The 20,608-nt window shown below is 41.5% G+C and overlaps 2 protein-coding genes across 5 annotated transcripts in view; both read right to left on the reverse strand.

Moving 5' to 3' along the window:
• Positions 1–9,473, reverse strand: part of fgd (faciogenital dysplasia) — a 73,807-nt gene extending 64,334 nt beyond the window's left edge. The window contains exon 1 of the mRNA XM_074682042.1: positions 9,164–9,473. Within this exon, the coding sequence (XP_074538143.1) occupies positions 9,164–9,185 (22 nt within the window). The 5' untranslated portion in view covers positions 9,186–9,473. The remainder of the gene's footprint in view (positions 1–9,163) is intronic.
• A 5,551-nt stretch (positions 9,474–15,024) lies between these two features.
• The window catches only part of LOC141799075 (protein bicaudal D homolog 2-like), a 46,983-nt gene continuing 41,399 nt past the window's right edge, over positions 15,025–20,608 (reverse strand). The window contains exons 10-12 of one of the 4 annotated variants that reach the window (XM_074681154.1): positions 20,349–20,577; positions 18,684–18,778; positions 15,025–17,162 (exon numbers count right to left, since the gene is read on the reverse strand). In XM_074681154.1, the coding sequence (XP_074537255.1) occupies positions 18,731–18,778; positions 20,349–20,577 (277 nt within the window). In that variant the 3' untranslated portion in view covers positions 15,025–17,162; positions 18,684–18,730. The other 3 variants (XM_074681155.1, XM_074681153.1, XM_074681152.1) reach the window with 3 other exon arrangements.

Consider the following 20,608-nt stretch of genomic DNA (forward strand, 5'->3'; position numbering starts at 1 on the left):
CTGGCTTTGGCATCCCACTCCTTCTGCAACTAAAACACATATTTTACCTCTTGAGTTGCCTCAGGTCAGTACTGTCTACAACATGACAGCTATTTGTGTTTAGTGGAAGGCTGAGTGACTTTTGACTCAGTTGTGGATTATGTTTTCTCTCACTCTTCTTCCTCTACTCTGCTAATCTGGTACACACATAACCCCAGAAGCTGCACCTGTCAACAAAGTTGTCAATCATTGCATTTCTCCCCTTTCTACTGGATTTTATCAAATGAAAAGAAAAAGTGTTCATAAACTGAATCATTGTACAAATTCTGTATTTTTCGAACTTATTTTAAATGACAGTAACCATGTTTGTGTAAAGCATTTTCTTTCATGTATTTTGATTTTTAAACTACCCATGGTCCATCTGTTCACATGGGGAGGAGGCAGGATTTATGCTTGAAACTATAATTTTTTTTTTTTTGATAACTAAAGTTATCAAAACGTACTTAAGCTTGTGAGAAACAAGAGAGAGACAGTAAGCAGCAGCGATTAAAGGGAGAGCATGCTACTAAAGAAACAAAGTCTTAAAACAGAAAAACGTGATGTTACTTTCTATTTGCTTTCCAGTGGTTATGCTCTAGAGAACCCCTAAAGATGTCCACACTGTGGCACCTACAGGAAGGTGCAGGATTTGGTCTATTTGCAGCTTGTGGTCGTGTTTTTTCCTGCCTGCTCTGGATGTTTGATCTCTCTGTCACAGCCTCTGTGTCACTAACTTGGCAAATGCTGACATTTTGTTAAGCCCCTTTGGTTTCTCATAAAGATGCACATGTTGCATGCATGTCTATTACAGAAAGACTGAGAGCAGGGGAGAGAGGAAATGACATCACTTCTTTATGTTTTCTATTAGTATTGGCCTGCAGACTGATGACAGGGAGCTTCACAGCACTGCACACCCATAAAATGACAGCATAAGTAAGAAATTAAGAAGATAGACAAAGAGCACACACTTCTTCTGTGTTACAAAATGAAGGAGATTTTTTTATCCTGGGAAAATGTTTGTGCTGGTTTGGAATCAAAAGTAAAAAAAGAAAGCGGCTGTGAATTTCAAAGCCCAGTTTTCTTTTTTTTATCTTAAAGGTCTTAAGGGGACATATCATGCTGATCTGTGATTTAATACTTACATATAAAATAATAAAGTTGAAAACAAGACCTTTCACCCCCTGAATTTTCAAAAAATGAGATATTGTATTTTTTCTGATGTCCTAGAACGAGATTTGATGCCTCTGAAAATAGGTCATAGACATCTGGCTTCGAGATTTCGACCTTCATGACGACACGAGGATCCTCTCTTTTTGTTAGTATTCTGATAAAGCAGCTCCTCCTCTGTGATGTCAGTTAGTCACACAACCGCCACCGAGGGATACACCCACTGAGAGTCGAGTATAAATACAGCTCCCTACTAACTCTGGCTAACTTGACTGAGTGCTAACATAGTGACGAACTGACGGTAGAGGCGATCTTTAGACTTCACTTTCAGCATGATGGATAAAACAGACAGAGAAAAGTGAAGGATGGAGCCCTGTTATAGAAATAGTTTATTGGTGAAGTCTGCCTATATTTCCACGTATAAACTATACATGTCACAGTACCGCTTTGACTCACCACACTGAAGCGTCCTGAGATGATCTGTGTCGAGGTGGATTTTCTTCCTCCTGAGCTGCAGAACCGCCCGGGTCTGACTCGGGGTCCAATACAAAATGACGTATCCTACACTCTGCCATTTTATTAGTGCTATCAATGCCTTGGGGTGAAGTTTTGGCAAACAGCAAACTCGCTCGGTCTGCTCCATTCAATGTGGCGATTTTGTAAATACTGCCATGCTGCAAAACCCGCCCCCTGGCTCTACCCCTCCGCCCCTCTGATAGAACTGACCAATCAGAGCACAAAGGGCTGTGACGTTGCAAGGTTACTGGAGGTCATTCTCGAAACGGAGCTTTTCAACGAGATCTTCAGAATGGCCTAAACTGAGGATATTGAGAACGCTATTGTGGGGAAATGAAGGAACTAAATGACTTGTACTGAGGGCAGAAATGCTTTACAGGCATCCTAGTCTGGCATAGTGAAAAGGAGAAACAAGCATGATATGTCCCCTTTAGGAGTTTGTTACCTTGTGATATCTCTCAACAACATCCAGGTGGCAGGAGCTTTAAAAATGCGGTCACACTGGAAAATTGTACTGGGCTTAAGCGCGGTCCAACCCTAAAGTCAAGTTCATTTAGCCTCATTAAACTTCATTCACTTCTCCTCTTTGGCACGCTTTGGAGAGGCACGGTTCACTTTATGCACGAGCACAAGCACGCAGAAATGTGGTATGATTTTATGACATACAATCACTTTTTGATCACATTTTAAACAATGGCCGAAGAGTGTCAGACCAAAACAACTAAGCATAAGCCAACAAGTCTCTAAAGTTGCCGTAGTGTTCTCTGTGTCTCATTCCGCCAATGCTTGTGATCACACTTCTTGTAAACAGACGCTTCATGATAATGCAGGCAGGACATACGTGTGTGTGATACCTGTTGAAGTCCGGCTCACATTAGTAAGTAGTGTGACTGCTGGCTGTACAATCCAGCAGGGAAACCGTGCTGCAGGGGGGCAATCATTCTTGAGTATGACACGGTTTTGGATGGCCAGTGTGACCAAGCCTTTAGTTCTGGCTTCACTTTGGAGAAGCTGGCATATTGTTCCTCTTTTATACAGTCAATGTGTTAAACCAAAAATGAAAGTGTTATCTTATCTACTGCAAAGATAGACTAACAGTCCTCTAACACAAACACTGTAATGACTCAACATGATAACAGACATTTACAATCTCTTAGTTCAGATAAGGACGCTAAGATGGGCTTCCTTCAGGCCTCACAGTCCAAAAAAAGAAATAAAACTTCCAAAAATGGCCTGAAAGAAAAGAGGGTCATTCACATCACAGCCTTGTGTCTACACACACATTCACACACAAACACACACAGCTGCAGTGGCATCTTAGCTGAAGCCTTCACAACAGCAGGACCCACACATGACCACCATTAGGAAAATCAATGTGACACTCTGGCAGGCCGGGAACAAGCCTGAAGCTTCTGAATGGCCTGGAACTGAGTCATGCTGTCTCTCTCACACACAGAGTAACAGGATGAGACAGAGAGATGGAGGAGGAGAGAGACAAACGGGATGTTAGAGATGGCTGCTAACTGGAATTCTCAAGACGTTGGGTGACTGGTCGTTTGGTCATTTTGAGAATGTAAACAACTCAGTTCTTGGACTTAAGCTGAGCTAATATTTTGAAACCAATTCAGTTTATCCTCTTAAGTCAGGGTGTGCTTAATGTAGCGTGAAGACCAAAATGTAAGAAACCTGACTGGATCTGTTCTCATTTAATCACAAACTTTACAATACCTACAAAGCTGATTGATAAGTGTTTCTCATGTGTTTCATATGTAATGAAACGTATACAAAATAACTCTTTACTGTCCATTTGAGGTATTTCTACTCTAACATTAGTCCTGATATTAACCTGATGCATCTATTCTGTGACATGAAGACTCTGACAGCCACTGCACCTTGCTCTCGTCAGCCACAGAGCTGACTGAACACAGCACCTTAGCAAGATAACTCAGCCCCTGTGATGTCATCAAGTAAACACAAGATATAAAGACTGTGCACAAGTTGTGAATGTCAAAGCTAATAGTAGCGCTCACAGCTGGCGCTGTAGTTCCCATAAATGCAGGCTAGGTGGCTTCTATTTTCTTCCTGAGCGAAATGAACACCTGCTTCTCAATCTTGGAACAAATCAACAATCATCTGACACCGATACAGCCTCTAGGGGCAACATTTCCAAGCTTCTGGTGTGGCCAGTGGTAAAAGGATATTTATAAAAGTGCTGATGGGTCTTTTAAGCGCTCTGCAGCGCTGTATTCCTGTCAGTAGCAGATGAAGTAGCCACAGGAGATGACTGCATTATTTAGCAAAATCTACCAATAGAGATAATCTGCTGTGCAGGCACAGTCTGATGTCTTCATTAGACCAGAACTGTATCATCAAAAATAGAAAAGTCCTTCACAATAATCATGTACAGCACAAAGATCTGCAAAAACAACTTAAAAACATGTTGTTGAGTATGTCAGACCAGCAGCTGGTAATATAATGAAACACCACTATAGAGTGGGTCAAAAGTAGGGATGCATCGATCCAACTTTTCTGGTTCTGATACCTATACTGATATCTTGGCCTTGGGTATTGACCAATACCCATTCGATGCCAGTTTTAAATAACAACCTGTATGCAACCTGCCAAGTCAAAAGCTGAAAATCTAGAGTAGAGTCAGTGGCATGGGCACAGCTCAGTTGTCCACCGTTGCTGCTCTTGTCCTAGCTATTGGCTAGTATTTAAAGTAAAACACATGGGCGTTTGGGGTTGTGACTGCACCGTTTACAAAGACGTTTTATTCTCTGCTCTAATTTTTCTTCCATTTCAAATAGAGAATGAGAAACTCCAACAAAAAAACAGAGGACACGCTCGGCAGCTTTTCTGTTTTCCACCACCAATCACTGATCGCAGTAACCCTGGCCCCAGCTCCTGATGATGCTTCGCTGTGGCCTGGCAAAGAGTTGGTGCTTGCTAAGCGCCAGGTTTTAGCACCTGGAGATTTTGTTGAGTGGAGTTAAAAAAAATGGCTGTCATCTTGCTCGGCTCGAAGTGAGGTTGCCACAAAAACTGCTTCCCCTGGTGGATGGCTGCAGTATAAGCCAAAAAGTCAATCTCCCCAGCCATTCCAGATGAGCTGTGGTCAGAATTGAAAAAAGAAAGGAATATACCAAGTAGAAATGTTTCTTACATCCAATCATTGTGGTGCTTTGAAGATAATATTTTGCTGTATTGTCTTGAAGTTTTCTTTTTTCTGAAAAGTTTTGTTTTCATTACTTATAAGAGGTTAAAAGTAGGCTTTACATCACATTTAACAATGATTGACCGTTGTTGGTCTTAGAGGTGTCCCACTCCGATATTGATATCGAGTATTGGTCTGATATCAGCAAAAAAACAAATATCGGTATTGTATCGGAATGCATCTTATATCTCCGATATAAGCACTCCGATATAAGCAGTTTCTGTTACTCATTGGTTAATAATGAATGGGTCAGTTTTTCCTAATACCTACTGTTACTGACTACTGTTCTTTGTTTGAATATCACTTAATCAAGCCTTTTCTAACATGACAGACATACTACAAAATAAATAATAGAAGTATGCATGTTTAATGTTGATATATCGGATTAATATCAGTATCGGCCAATACTCAATGCTGCACGATCAGTATCGTATCGGAAGTAAAAAAGTAATATCGGGACATCCCTAGTTGGTCTTGTGTATTTTTTGGGGGGATTGTAAAATATGTCGGAAGAGAGAGCAAAGAAGAGATTAGAAACTCGAAAGAAAAAAATATATATTTTTGTCACCCGGCTCCACTCAGATTCTCCCATAGCCTGTATTGCCAATTAGGGCTGCACGATATTGGAAAAAACTGACATTGCGATTTTTTGGGGGGTTGCGATATATTGCAATATATTGCGATATATATTGCGATATTAAAAAAATATAATAATATTCACCAGATGACTTGAATAGCTCTGTTTGGGAAGAATTTGGTTGACTCACAATGACACCATTGTATTCCTATAATACTGTTAAATCCAGGCTAAGGGGGTTTATCTGTGAATGATGAAGATGGCTGTATATGAAAGGGATCCAGGAGGCCATGTCTCTGTACAAAATAGAATAGGTTTCAAATTCAGTTGCTTTTTTTCCATTTCTCCAATAAATGGGGGAAATGCGATAGTCGCATCACATGTGATGTGCAGGCTTATTGCCAATGGTGGTGCCTGTGATTGGGGTATTTTGGCTTCAAAACCGTACAATTGTAAACGGTGGAGCCATGCTGTCCACTCTATATACAATTTATGGTGAAAACACAAAGAACTGATGCTAAGTCAAGCACTAGTCTGGAACCGGCGGTATTATCTTCAGCTCTGTTGAAAAGTAGCATCAGAGATGTCACTGAGGCTTCCAAGCAATGACAGTTTCCATTTTGTAAATGCTGACTCAGCTTTGGGCTCCCAGTAGCAGGTGAAGAGGTGAAGCTAAAGTGCTCTTACCTGTCAGCAACACCTGTCACAGCAGTTATGCAAATACAGGCATAGCTTTTAACCTTCAAATCAGATGAGTTTTAAAAAATGTCACTGCACTACACAGTGTGGATGAGCAACAACAAAATCTGGCTGTGATGTGAACATACTAAATTCTGCTGTGCAGATGCAGCTTATGAATGGTCTGAGGCTACTAATGCTTTATTTGTTTCCTTTTATTTAAACAGTAACGGACTAGTTACTGAGATTCTTATCTGAAACGTGAAAAACTGCTCATGGTGAGGAAAAAAACCACCAAATGAGCCCTCTGAGGGCGGGTTGTGCCTTTACTTTATTCAAAGCTGTTGTCCAATAACTGAGTTCCACCTGGATGATGAAGATCAACCTTCATATTTGTATCCAGATACTGTTTCCCACCACAGATGACAGCTAGCACAGACTTTTTCTGCATTACCCCTCCATTAATTGAAGGAAACTGACATATAACCCTTATCCAACTTCATAAAGTCAGAGTGAGGAACAGGGAGGTCATGTGAGCTCAGAAAAGCAGGAATAAGAGGAGCCGGGGAGATAGTATTCTCACCGTCGTCCTCCCTCGCTCCCCAGGCTCTGTGTTTATCTAACACAGAGGGGAGGTGTTTACATTGGCCTGGTTAAACACAGACAGGCCCAATAGCTTTTGTTAATAATAAATAACCTAAACAGCCCGCCGGGGCATCCATGCTGGAGTGTAGAGCTGGCACGCGTGGACCACCATTGTTTCCATGCATCTGTGGAGGAGACTGATTCAGAGCACATTCGGAGCGTAAGGACGGAAAAGTTCACCGAGTTGGAAAACAAATTCTGAAGACGGAGGTGGGATCCAAACTTAAAGGAATGCTATCTATTCCACCACGGTTTATTTGTGATGTGGTTTGTTTTGAACAGATCCTTCAGTGATTTGATGTAGGCAGCGTTAAACCCTTTTTCACCCTCCCTGTGTCAACAGAAAAACAAGCGTTAGAGAGGCACAGGCTGGTTGGATTCCCATGTGGAAAGGATAGAGTTGAAAAGAAGGGGAAAAATTAGAGATACAGTATTTCATCTGATGGCAGTAGCAGGGAGCACTGGAGTCCTGTGTGTGTGTGTGTGTGTGTGTGTGTGTGTGTGTGTGTGTGTGTGTGTGTGTGTGTGTGTGTGTGTGTGTGTGTGTGTGTGTGTGTGTGTGTGGAGTGGGGAGGGAGCAGAGATTGATCTTGGACAGTGTGGGAGAAAAAGAGGGAAGTGCAAAATAAGACCACGGCCTTGGGAACTAGCATGTGTGTGTGTGGGGGAAGAGAAACGATATACCACCGGACTGCCGGAAAAGGAAAACCAGCCAGGAGGACGGCAGATCGATTCCTCCCTGGAGTCCCACAACAAACACCCTCTCCCTCTTTCTTTTTCTCCCCCTCCATCGCTCACCTCTGCTGCAGCCTGATATCATCCCCATCAGCACTTCATCTCTCTATTACACCCTCCCCCTCTTTGTCTGCATGCTATAGCACTTTATTCCAAAAGGACTCAGCGGTGAAAGATCTGAAGAATCAGACAATTTTTCTTACAGAGTTTTGGTTCACACAGTAACTCATTGTGGTTATAAATGGAAGGAATATCAAGCCAGACGCCCCAGATCTGTCATCTCCTCAAACACATAGCACATGAACAATGATGTGGACACGGCGATTACAGAATGCACAGTGGGTTTAAAAGAAGAAAGAACAACAAGAAGAGCCCCTCCTTTGTGACTGTGGTGGAACAAAACTGTGGCTGGGAGATGCATCTTGTTATTGAAAATATCTCTGTGAGAGGAAACCGCACTGTGACACACACTCTTCATCAAACACCTACATCCTCTGAGAATGATGGACACAGAGCTGTGGACACAGTCTCATGAGCTTGGCATCACACTCACACACAGGGAATGTTTTATGGTCACATATAGAGCCGAAACGATTCCTCGAATGATTCGAGGTATTCGATTACAAAAAATTACTCAAGTAATTTTCTCCGCCTCGAGGAATCGTTTAATTTTAAAAAAGATCAAAGAGTGGTATTTCAAATAGTGCTGAGGCCATATTGAGAGAGTTTTCAGACCCCTCAAGCTACCTCTTATACAAAATTGCAACTAGCAACAAATCTAGCTTCTTTTCTGGAGTTTGGAGACTAATGGGTCATTCTACGAAACGGGTGCCATTTGGGTCTGCAACATTTGATGAGATGTACGAGGCACAAAAAATGTGTCAAAGTGTGTTTACAAATTTTGGAGCTACCAAAGCAAGTGCTCTTACTGACATGCTGTATCAGAAAAGTCTATTTCTTTAAGAGAAAAATTTTCATTTGAAAAATAACTGCTCTTCAACTAAACAAAAATGTATTCTATCCGATTACTCGATTAATCGATGGGATTTTCAGTAGAATACTCGAATACTAAAATATTCGATAGCTGCAGCCCTAGTCACACACTGAAAGTAAAGAGGAAGATAAATCCCTCCTCTTCAAATGACCTTCATGGAAACTTACATTGCTTTCTGATCTGATTTGCAGTTATATGCCCCCTCAGATGATTATGTGTGTGTTTTGGTGTGTGTGTCTGTGAGGGCCTGCATCAGATTGGGGCAGTTGTGAGGTCACAGCTCTCCTACTTCTCTCTGTCTCTCTCCGGGTTTGGCACGGCTTGCCTCCTATTCTTGCCGTGTCAGCTCTACACCATTAATACTCCTCTCAGACACTTTCTGAAAGAAACCCTATCTCGAAAAAAAGAGGAGCAAAAGCTCTTCTCTTTGTTTTGGACTTCTCACAGGCCCTTCTTGCAGCTGCCCTAGTGACAGCTGGCTAAAGCATTTTGGAATTCAAATCCTGTGCGCAATGCAAGCCGTGGCCGTTTGGAAACAACTTGAGGAAAACCGCAGATAGTTCTTAAAAGAAGACAGAGAAGCAGACAAGCCTTTGTGTCTGTGACATTCACTTACCAGTAGCTGAAACCCCCTGCATCTTGCAAAAACTTCTCCCCCGGTCTTTCTCTGCTGTTTCCGTCCTGTACCTCGGGAGAAACTGGCAACAGCGGCGACTACTCCACTACTACTTCTTCACAGCTCCTTTCTTTTTCCCGTTCACCGACAAATAAAACCCTACAGCGGCCACTTCATGGCTACTTAACGGACGTTTTTAACCCGGGTCATTTTAATTTGAAGGATAAGAGCAGTGTATTCCGTCATGTAGTCCTCCTCTCTCCTCCCTCTTTCACAAACTCTTTCCTCTGTGAGCCGCCGCTGGAAAAAAAAGAGAAAACGCGCGCTCCTAATGCGTGGCGCGCGCACGCGAACTCCATTCATTGAGCATGATGCTAGAAAGGAAGAATACTAGCTTTGGAAAATACCTTACTTCAATCTCGTAGCTTAATACTTCTCTTTGAAAAAACAACCCCACTGTGTTATCCCCAGTTTTTGCTTCTACTTTATCTCTCCTGTGGGTTACTCTTTGTCAAAGAAGTTATATTTCAGCCCCCCAGCCCACGAGCATGACATGAGTCGTCACGTGTCGTGCAGCCCTGAAAAGGATGAGTCCTATTTCAGGATATATCTGTGCTTTGAAAGCCGCACAGCTGCCTATTAGTGTGGAAAAAGAGGGAAGACTAACAGGCGCTCTTCGCTTCCATGCCAGGGCTGAGGCTTTCTCCTGATCTCTTCATTGATTCTGTTGAGTCCTCACTCAGCTGCTGTCAGCTGTCTATCTGAATCATTGTACACAGCAATAAGGAACTGGCAGACTGAGAAAACAAGAGTTTCGTCTGCAGATTTAGAAAGTCATAAAATGTGGAGGCCTTTGTTTGCTGTTGCCCTGTTCATGTAAAGTTCAAAGTCTGGTGTTGTATGGAGGTATATTACCTCTGTCATTGTTGGTTGTTTTGCTCTCTACGTGATCTTTTGGTCAGCTGTTTGACCTCCAACCTTTTTATGCCTACAGTGGTTGAAGCTTATGTTAATATTAAATACAGATATTTTTTTAGGTATATTCATATACTGTACTCTTATCATGACATTTTTAAACACTTTCTTCTGTTGAACTTTTTATTGTGTTTTTTTTCCAAATACAGATAAAAAATAAAACCTGAGACATGATTATTCATACCTCAAATCAACACACTTAACACAATTCTAATAATAATAAAATTGAAACAATGAGATTCAAATATTGATAATAATGATAATCGATATCAAGATAATTGGAATAAGTAATTGTTGATAATAACTTTACTTTTCTCTAACTGCAATGTTTCAATACATCATGTATTTAAAAAAATGATTAACTGAAGGATGTTTTTGTTGCAAGTTGATATCAGGACATTTTTACTTGAAAAACACTATTTAATTCTAAATGCAATAAAGAGTAATACATCAAACCTGTCATCTTTTGGTCTAAATGAAAACATAAAAGTGCATCGTCCAGTTCGGCCCTTTTGTGCCTTGTTTATATATGTTGGAGCTGCTCTTTATCAACCAAAACAAAGTATTAATCCTAGTTTTTAAAGTGATGCCATAGACGATGCATAGATAAATGTTTCAGTGTTGTGTTTTTTCATTGTAACCCTTGCTAGTTATTATCCAACACACTTTATTTATCCTATTATCCTGATAACCATTATCCATTTGTGCTACAAACCACTTGGCTTTTGACATTTGTACCTGACAAGCTCTCACTCACCTAGCCAAAACAGTAAATGTTACACAGTGATGTATCATGTATGTCAGGTATAATCTGAATCTCACAGGATCCATTAGTCTGCAGAATAAGCTGTTAGAGTGGTTTAATGTGGTTTTCTTGTGTTTACGTTGGTGTGTAATCTTTGATTACTAAACCAGCTCTGATCCACCTCCAGGGCTGTGACTGATGATTGCTTCCCTCCTTATCCCAGTCTGTGTCCGTACAGCCCCCCTTCTGCTTTTGTGAAACACGTGTCGACTTCGCCACGCGTCATTAACCCCTTTTGTGGCTGCACGCTTTTCATCTGCCTCAGAACAACACAGACAACAGCAGGGTGTCTAATGATAATGGCTCCCTGCGCTGGCTGTTGACCACCTCAGTGACCTGCACTCCTCTCTAATAAGCTGTATCTATAAATCACCTCCTCCCTTTCTTAGACCAGCTGTGCATTCATCAAATGAGCTTCCAAACATGTCTTTCATTCTGTAGATGTAAACATACACAGAAATAGAAGAACAACCTCTTTTGCTTCAGCAAGTTATCCAGAGCATGCAAGCGCTGAGTCTGAGAGGCTGAGTATTTTGTGGATGACTGAACTTTGGGTTAAAAAAAAAAAGACTAGGGGCCCAGGAGTGCATAGGGCTGCCTGTCGGCCCATCTGGGAGCATGCTGGTCCACAAAAAGCAGAACACCAAACAGCCCCCTGGGATACATCCTCTCCCCTGCTTCCCTGGGGCTCCTCCTCTTATACACACAGAAGAACAGTGAAAAACCATTCATAAGACAGAGGAAGGAGGAAACAGAGGAAGAGGAGGAGGGGGATGTTAAGCAAAATAGTGGGAAGAAAGATAATTAAGAGCGTGTAAGGTGAGCATCCATGCTGAAGTAGAGGTGTGAAAGTTGCTGCAGACAAGTGTGACATGAGCTTTCAAACTCTTTCAGTGTAAAAGCTTCAACAATACAACTAATTACACGCAAGAAAAGGGTGCCAGTCTGAGCCATTTCCTCCTTCAGGTGCAAATTAAAGCCTCACACTGATTGAGTTAACACCTTGTGTATTGACGCAGATGATACTGCAGTAGCCTGCTTTCTTAAGGGCCACACCAACAGTTTCAGGGAGATCAAACATGAGTCACAGTAGGGAGGACGCTCACACCCTGAGTCCAGTGTCAGGACTCAGGAATGTTTGAATACATCATGAGGCACACTCCACAAGGCAGAAATCTGTCGTCCGTGGTGTTACTCCTGCTCCAGTGGATTTGTTCAGAAATATTTGTATCTGTGTGTGTGTGTTAGGGGGAATCCATGTGAGGCGCGTGTGTGTGGTGTTGTTAGATCAGCTGATCCATGCCCTGTGTCCCTTCAGGCTCCACATGGACTCATCACATGACAGCTCAGCCTGACACGCATAAAGAAGAGCCTGTGTGTGCGCAAATACACACTCTGACTCTTTTTAGGCCTGCAGCAGACCCTAAAATTTCAGTTCAAGCGCTGGGCTACTCATGAAGGCTTCATCATCTGTGTCATAGTGACATCAAGTGGTGGAATTTGAAAGTGCATCATGTCAGATCTGTAACATCTGCTGTGCTGTGTAATCACAGCACCTGCACATTAATAAAGCAGCTCTGATGCCATGGAATGAGGCCCACTGACCCAAATTTCCTCTGCCAGATGAGCCCTGTGTGCAGAGAGGATATAAAAAGGGATGGGCACCAACAAAGGCCCCACTGTTACTCCAGTGATGTCACTGAAATGACCTCTCCCCTCTGGCTCTCATTATTAATACTCTGTCATTAAAATTCAATCAGAGAGCCAGATGGTTGGTTGGTTGCTGTTGATATGACAAGATCAGTAACAGTATTGTGTAAATGCATGTCTTAAGTGCTTCTGACACCAGGTTATTTCTAGTCTTGGATGGTAGAGAGGTGTTTGATTGTGGTTTGATTGTCAGACAAGACAGAAAGAGTTTTTGAACATTTCACTTAGTGTGCTTAAATAGACATGTAAGCAATCCTACTTAAAAAATTGATTTATATTTTTTACAGGGTGCACAATAAGCTTGCTTTTAAGGACTGTAAAAAGAAATCTTTTAAAGTTAGCACAAAAAAAAGAAAAAGGGAAAAAATCTATTGCCTGACTTTAATTATTTGAAATGTTGGATCCAACTGTTTTGGAACTTGACCAATGAGATCTCAATATTATGTAATCTGCACATGCACTGGTTCAGTTTTGGACCTTTCTTTGTTAATTTGTTGCATGTGTTTCCTCTCCACCTTTTATCAATTAAATACATTTGTGCACTACCAATACTCCCTGACATTTTGCTATTAGAATAGCATCAACATGTTTATTTCTAATGCAAGTCTCCATCCAGGATTTATTGATTAAGGTGCCTTTATTGTCTTTGAGTCCTTTAGTGATGATATGGGGGGTTATTTTTTACATTTATTTTATTTATTTATTTATTTTGCATTTTTGCCTCAATTGAAAGTACAACTAAAGACAGACAGGAAATGTGGGGAATGGAGAGAGGGGGAGGACAGGCAGAAAAAGGTTGTAGCCCCAAACCAGTGACCAAAGGCTACAGCCTCTGTACATGTGGTGCATGCTTGGACAGCTAAGCTAGGCAGCCTCCCATGTCTGATCATTTCTGAAGTCAATGAAAGATGGTTGCGTCTGTGTAAAATTTCTCCAAGTTTTGATGAGGAAAAGTGGCTGAACTTTTTGAATCGGAATGACAATACTTCGATGGAAACATCAGCAGCTTTTGAAAGTCAAAGATCCCAGTTTTTTTTGAATGTCTGATTTAGTCATATCCATTCAAGATTATGAGCCAAGCACTGATCTTAAATGACACCCACTCTTTGAGTGGTGTTTAGTGGTATTTGGACAAGGTTAGAAACTCAAAAAACACAAATACCAATAAAGCTCAGAATACAGTACTTTTACTTTCTCCTCTAAAAATACTGCAGCACTCATTGCTTCTCATGGCCACAGTCTGAGTATAATTGTTGAAAAGTTTCAAGCATATTGGTTTTACAGAATTATGTTTATCGTATTGAGATAAAGCCCAAAAGCCACTTTTAACCCATTAAATGCAAAATGGACTGATGATGCCATACTAGTGTTCCTTTAATCCTATCAATGTATCAGTAAAGTGTCCATACTTTTGTTTGAAGAAATGATCAGACAGTCATAATTTTCCTTGTCATTTCTCATGCATTTAAAGCACTCAGGTTTAAATCATAGCTACATTTACTCCCACACTGAATCTGAACCATGATGGGTGGAATAATACTGTCAACAGCTGCAGCTTCATCAATATCTACATTACTCCCTAAATGGATTAAATTGGAACTACTGTACTTTAAAGCACTGTTGTTTATCTGTTAAGGGTTTTAACTATTTTGATGCTTTGTTTCTGATGACCAACCCTCTATCCATCATTTAGAGGAACCAGAATTCTGAAATAAAGACTCTTACTCTGACATCTTTTGTTGCCTGCAAAAACTCAGAATTGAAGTCTGACATTTTCAGTGTTACAAACTTTTCTTAACCATGCTGAATCACCTAATCTGAATTAATGTTTATCTCCTGATGTAAAATATAGGTTGATTTTAAAAGGATTCTGCAGTAGTTGTGCTTCATTTTAAGCATCCAAAGAAGAAAATCTGAATGTAGCATTGATTGTGCAGAGCGCCGGCCTCCAGAGCTTTGACAGGAAGTGGGTGTACTGAAAGGTCAGAAGAAACTGGCTGTGAGCAGAGTGTGGGTGTATCTCCAGAAGGCAGGGAAAGAGGAAGGGGGAGGAAAAGATATGGGATGGGGAGGAAGGCTGAGCAGTGTTTGTGAGGGAGGAGTGAGGTTTAAGTGAGACAACAGAGACAGAATGAGAGAGAGGGGTTGTTGGGTTGTCGGGGTGGGGGGGTAGATGGTGAAGTGTTTTTGTGCATTGTGTGAAATGTGATCATATCCTGGAGCTGCACAGACAGCTGGGAAGTTCCCCTGCTGCGCACTTCCAGCTGGTAATGCTCGGAGGAGACACAAGGCCGTTCACTTCCCTGTTTAACCCTTTATCTGCTGCTGTGAGAGGTCGTATGAATAACAACACAGAAACCTTTTGGAACTTAAGTCACATTTATTGTTTTTAGCCAGTATGACTACCTTTACACAGAGAACACGCCTCCCTACCAGAAAACAAACAAAACACTTTTTTAAGGATTAGTTTAGCAGTAATACATCAGACTTTGACTTCTTTTTTCCTTTTTTCCTCCTGAATTTGTAACACCCTGACAAAAGTTTACATGTTTGTTTTCAATTCTGTGTAAAGGTCCCATATCTGAGAAACATGCATATGACATTTAGCCGTAATCAATATGCCACTAATCATAATGCACATTATTGATAAGAATACAGTACTGCATGACAATTCAAATAAATACCAACATACAGGTGAAGTCGTTATTCATATAAGATATCAAACTCTCATTATGGATCAATACTGGAACACAATATGACAATATAAAGTTTGCACAGCTAGTTTTATTCTCACGATGCTATCGCTTCCAGCAAACAGAAAACCTTTTCTTTTTTAATGTAAAACAGCATCTGAATTGCACTTTAGTTTCATAGCTTCTCGTCCATATTGTAACTTTAACGCTTCAACAAACAAGCATTGGCTATAATGGCACTACTCAAGCTTGTTGATGCTTCTTTCGTTTTCTGTTTACTGAAAACCTGATGCTTAAAGATGATGTAAAAAAAAGAATATAAAAACAACAAACAAAACTCAAATTGGACAAAAAAAAAGAAAGATTAGATGCGCTCTCTGCACATTTTTCAACAATACTATTGATATCACGTTACCTTCACCAAACAAAGCTAGAGTTACATAGATGTTTCCAATAGTACACCGATGAAGCCCAACACTTTACAGATATTTGGAGCTTTTTGTTCAATAACAGGAGGCCAAAGGGATTTCTTTTGGTTCCCAAAGTTTGATAAAAAACAACCTTTCAATAATACCCCTGAATTTATTGAATGGATCACTGACCTGCAGAATTCAAAGCAATTTCTGTTTTATTGAGCTAATTTCAAAACTATCATCTCACTCATGCAGACAGGGGACAATTTCCCTTTGCACTTATTGCTGCTCACAGTCATTTTGAACCCAAAGTCCTCACCATTATAAAAAAGAAAACATAAAATACTAGACTAAGATTCTCCCTCGAAACAACGAAAGGCACTACTGGTCAGAAACGAAGAATTAAACAAACCAAAAATCAAAACCCGGAGCTAGCATGGACAGCCCGGACCACATCTTCCTCGGAGACGGTTTGTCTTATTTCCCAGTCTTGATTCATTTCAACCTAAACGGTGTACCAAGATTTGGCACGATAAACGAAGAGAGAATGAAACAATTCCAATTTGGAATTTAATTGTTGCACTTGCAGAGAATTCTGTAAGCCAGTGATCCCGTTTCAGTGGAACGCCCTCGGTAAGAAGTTAGGAAAAAAAAAGCATCATATCACTCAAATTTTCCCAAAACACAACTTACCTACTCGAGTCAGAGCGTTGTCAAGTTTCATTGCGTTATTTTGAACTATTCCTAGGAATAATAAATACATGAAAAACCCCAGAATTTGATCACCCTGGATTTTTGTATAGAACATGGCAGTAGAACAAACATAAAGAAAACCAACAGCATAACATACAATGTAACAAAACAAGTGAAGAATGATTATTTGATGGATAAAATCTTGAGGATAAAGTCACGATAGTAGGTCTGTGGTTTGTGGAGCGATTACTGGAGTAAATAGTTTCTGTTACTATCGTATAACCTACACTGAATAACTCACAAACCATAGTTCTACTACGCTGTCCTATAGGTTAATAATAGTCTGTTATAATCCTATATAATGAAAGTGCACAGATTAAAAAAAAAGATAAACAAAAAATAAAAACAAAAGATTAAACCAGACCAAACAGCTTGTTGATTTACATTGAGAGACAACTCGATGTCCTCTGGCTTGTCATTGGAGGGTTGGCCAATCACTAACTCACTTTATTCGACCTGTGAGAAATTGGCTTCCAACAGCAGCAGCAAGAAAGTTTATTCAGATTTTGTCTGAAATAAGCAGGAAGAAAGACTTTAAATCAGTGTTTAAGTTTTGTTTTTTTCTCTAATACTAAATCTTTACGGAGAGCTCAACCAGCAGTGAGAATGGATCTTGTGCTGTCATCATCCGCGCAGAACTACTGTATTTACTGTAAAATGGAGAAACAGACATATGATCAGCGTTAGCATCATTCGTCAGTTTAGAGCGACTGTTAACACGGTCAGCAGCTGAGTCCACACAGACGAAGCAGGCGGCGGCTGAAGTTAGTCAAAGCAACAGAAGCCGAGTTAGGAGCCCTGAAGCAGCCAGTGTTATTTTTCCACATATCCACACGGTCGATATGCTTCTGGTGTCAAAGCAGATTCATCACAAAGTTTTCTGCGTGTGCTGTTAAGGAAGCCAGTGACTCATCAGGACGAAGACTTTAAGGACACAAAGCTCACCACCCAGCTCAGAGGAGATCGCTGTTTCTCAGATGCCATGCAGGTAAATAAAGAATGGGTAATGGTTTTGACATGCAGGCTGACTATGAATGAGATGATTTACGTGATGTTAAACTTAAAGGTGAAGTTGGAGGAGCCTGCAAGCAGAGGTAGGAGGACTTTTTTTTTAGGTGGCATGCTGTTATGACACCACATAAGACATTGATTTCAAACTAGCAGGAGCAAAGTGGGAATTCATCTATCTAGAGTCACAATCACATCCTGGGTGTCTATCTACTGCTCGGTGAGTCCACAGAGCCTATACAAGAAGAAGGGTTAGGAGCTCGACTAATTTGAATCAATGTCCTCTGGTCGACTGAGCGACCAGTCTTCAGTATTTATTTGTCATTTTTCCTCCAACACATGCAGGAGTTTCTCCCTAAGGAAACCCCTGAACTCATTTCTCAGTGTCTCAGAGTCAAAGCCAGACGTCTGGCTTTTTTCACCAGCGTGTCTGCGTTTCTTATCTCCTCTCTCAGGAGCTCCTGAACAACACGAGTTATTCTCTCGCCGTCTACTCCCCACATCTTTTCTCAGTCAGCGCAAACTGATAGAAACTGAATATATCACACTTGTAAGTTAGGTGATTCTTAAACTTAAGAGTGATAAACCTCAGAGGAGGTCGCTTTTTTTCTTCTTTTGCTCTAATGTGTACAATAGCCTCACCTCCATGCTGTGTGCTCGGGCTTATGGATGCACACACAAGCAGGGTTGACTGCTGACGTTGTTCCTTACTCAAAGGAACAATCAAGCTTCCTCTCTTTACATTTGAGAGGAAGGAATACTGTTATAGGATCCTGCAAGATTTTAACCTGAACAAGCTTGTATCAAGAATATAGAGTTTACTATATAGCTTAGGAGGAGTAGAAAATGCATCATTTGATTAATCTTGCAGGAATTCCTCACATCAACCCTGCTTTTAGCATCATAAAGCTAATGTGTCTATGATCCACAAGCAGTACATGGATTTATCAAACACAAGCCCCACTTATATTTTTCATATTTGCGTAATGCTAGCTTGCGAGGGGTTAAAGCTATCGTTGATACTAGAACAGTACATGGTTGTGTCCTCACACACTGATCAAAAGAAATCAACGACCCTCCATGTTAAAAACATAACACACACACATGAGGGCTCTTCTCTTGAACGCTCATTATTACACAGGCAGATAGCAGGAGGACGTTACCTGACAAAAATATATAGAGGGCATTTTTTTCCCCACAACTCCTCTTTCTAGTTAAGGGGTGAGTGGTGACGATGGGGGAGCAAGCTGCTGACAATCTAAAAAAGAGAAGGTGGTCAAGGGGACGAGTGACAAGACACAGATTAGAGACATGAGGAAAAGTTTTCAGCCACAGAAATGATTCAGATCTCTTAGAAACAGAGAGAGGAGACAGAAAGGTGGGGAGAGAAGGAAAAAACAAGTGACAGTTCAAGTCAAGACACAAGGACAGGGCTTTACATCAACAGATAGATAAATATATCAAGCGTTTGGGTCGACAGGCACTTTTGCCGAGTGGTCGGTTATGTTTCCTTTGCAGACGTATTATCCACACGTGTGGGTGCCGTTTTGATTTGTGCTCTTCTAGGATTTGCTCCTTATTTAAAAAATCATCTTCGATCAAAACTATATTGTATCTCTGCTCACAGTAATCATTAAATCAGTTTTCAGAGAAGTAGGAACCTGAGGCACCTTTGCTGAAGTGCACTTAATTTGGGTGTGGAGACCGATTTGTCAAACCTTCTCATATGGCTCTGAAAGAATCCACCGCAACAGAATGGGTCACATGGATTAGCCCTCCTGTGATTCACCAGACACCAAATAACTTCTCTTCACATAATGTAGAGCCCTGTTAAACATCCTCTTGTACCACACACCTGACAATTAAAAAAAATACAGTTAAAAAGCATTTTCAGCTGCAAAGCCATGCGATTCTACTGACCCTATAGTATTGGTGTGCTAGCATCACAGCTTATAAATGATCCTGAAAAAAACAACTGCGGTCAAAGGTGCTCCTTTTTATTCATGACCCAAACTGTTCGACCTGAAAACCAGCAGCCAATCCACTTCTGTGATTTTGTATTTTGTTGTAGAATCACACGGAGCTCCCTGAGCATCAAAGCAGAGGGAGATTGCATATTAAAGATCCTTTTATTTCTCCATAGTTCCTTTTTTGTAAACCTGATTAGAGACAGGGCTGCTGGGCACGGGTCCAGTCCTGGGTTCTGTAAAGGAGCACCGATGCCAACAGACAGGCTGAAGAGTAGAGGATGTCATGTTTAGTCACAAGACTGTTCGACTGACATCCTCTTTACAAGTCCCCACGCCCACAATGTGTTAAAGTTACCAGGCAATACACTCAGGGGGCCAGAACACGAGCACAAAAGATGCCACCTTTTACATCATACGTACAGCACGACGACAGCGGAAAGAATAGACACTCCATAATATCCACAAAACCCCCAATATAACCAGGGCCCTATAATCCACATGCCTTATATGTCTACTACAGTCCAGACGTCTAGTGCACACTGTACATACACCTGCATTCCCCCAAGCGTTTACACTAGCACACACGAGCAGCTGGTTAGTCACACGGCAGTCCCTAGAGGAGCGCAGGCTGGCCAGGGAGCTAAGCGAGCAAGTGGGGCTCTTTAACACTAAGGCAGGGAGGGTGTGACCCCTCCCCTCTGTACACAGCAGTCCCTCAGACACTTCTCAGCAGCCTCAGTCGCAGTAGATCTTGTACTTCTCGCTGCAAAACACCATGGGGCCTCCCAGAATGCCATTGGGCATGGCATTGTTGGGCTCTGGGCGGCCAGAGCCAGAGCAGGTGAGACCCTGACTTACGTGGGGGTTGTTGGAGGTGCCGTTGGCGGCTTTGCTGCGGGTTTTGGCCCGTCCGCTGCTTCCCCGGCGGGTCTGCTCGTGGTCGAACTCCAGATCTTCCAGTCGCTGTGTCAGGGCCAGTTTCTGCTGGATGGCCATACGCAGCAGGGAGTTGAGGGTCTTCTTCTCATCCTCAGCTGCAGCCAGCTGCCTCTGCATCTCATCCAGCTGAGTGACGTACTCATCACAACTGTAAGAAACAGAAAGAGGGCTGAGTGTTG

Source organism: Halichoeres trimaculatus, unplaced genomic scaffold, assembly GCF_033239565.1.
Source record: "Halichoeres trimaculatus isolate MK-OKI-2021-1 unplaced genomic scaffold, fHalTri1.1 fHalTri1_scaffold_11, whole genome shotgun sequence".
Taxonomy (NCBI): Eukaryota; Metazoa; Chordata; class Actinopteri; order Labriformes; family Labridae; genus Halichoeres; species Halichoeres trimaculatus.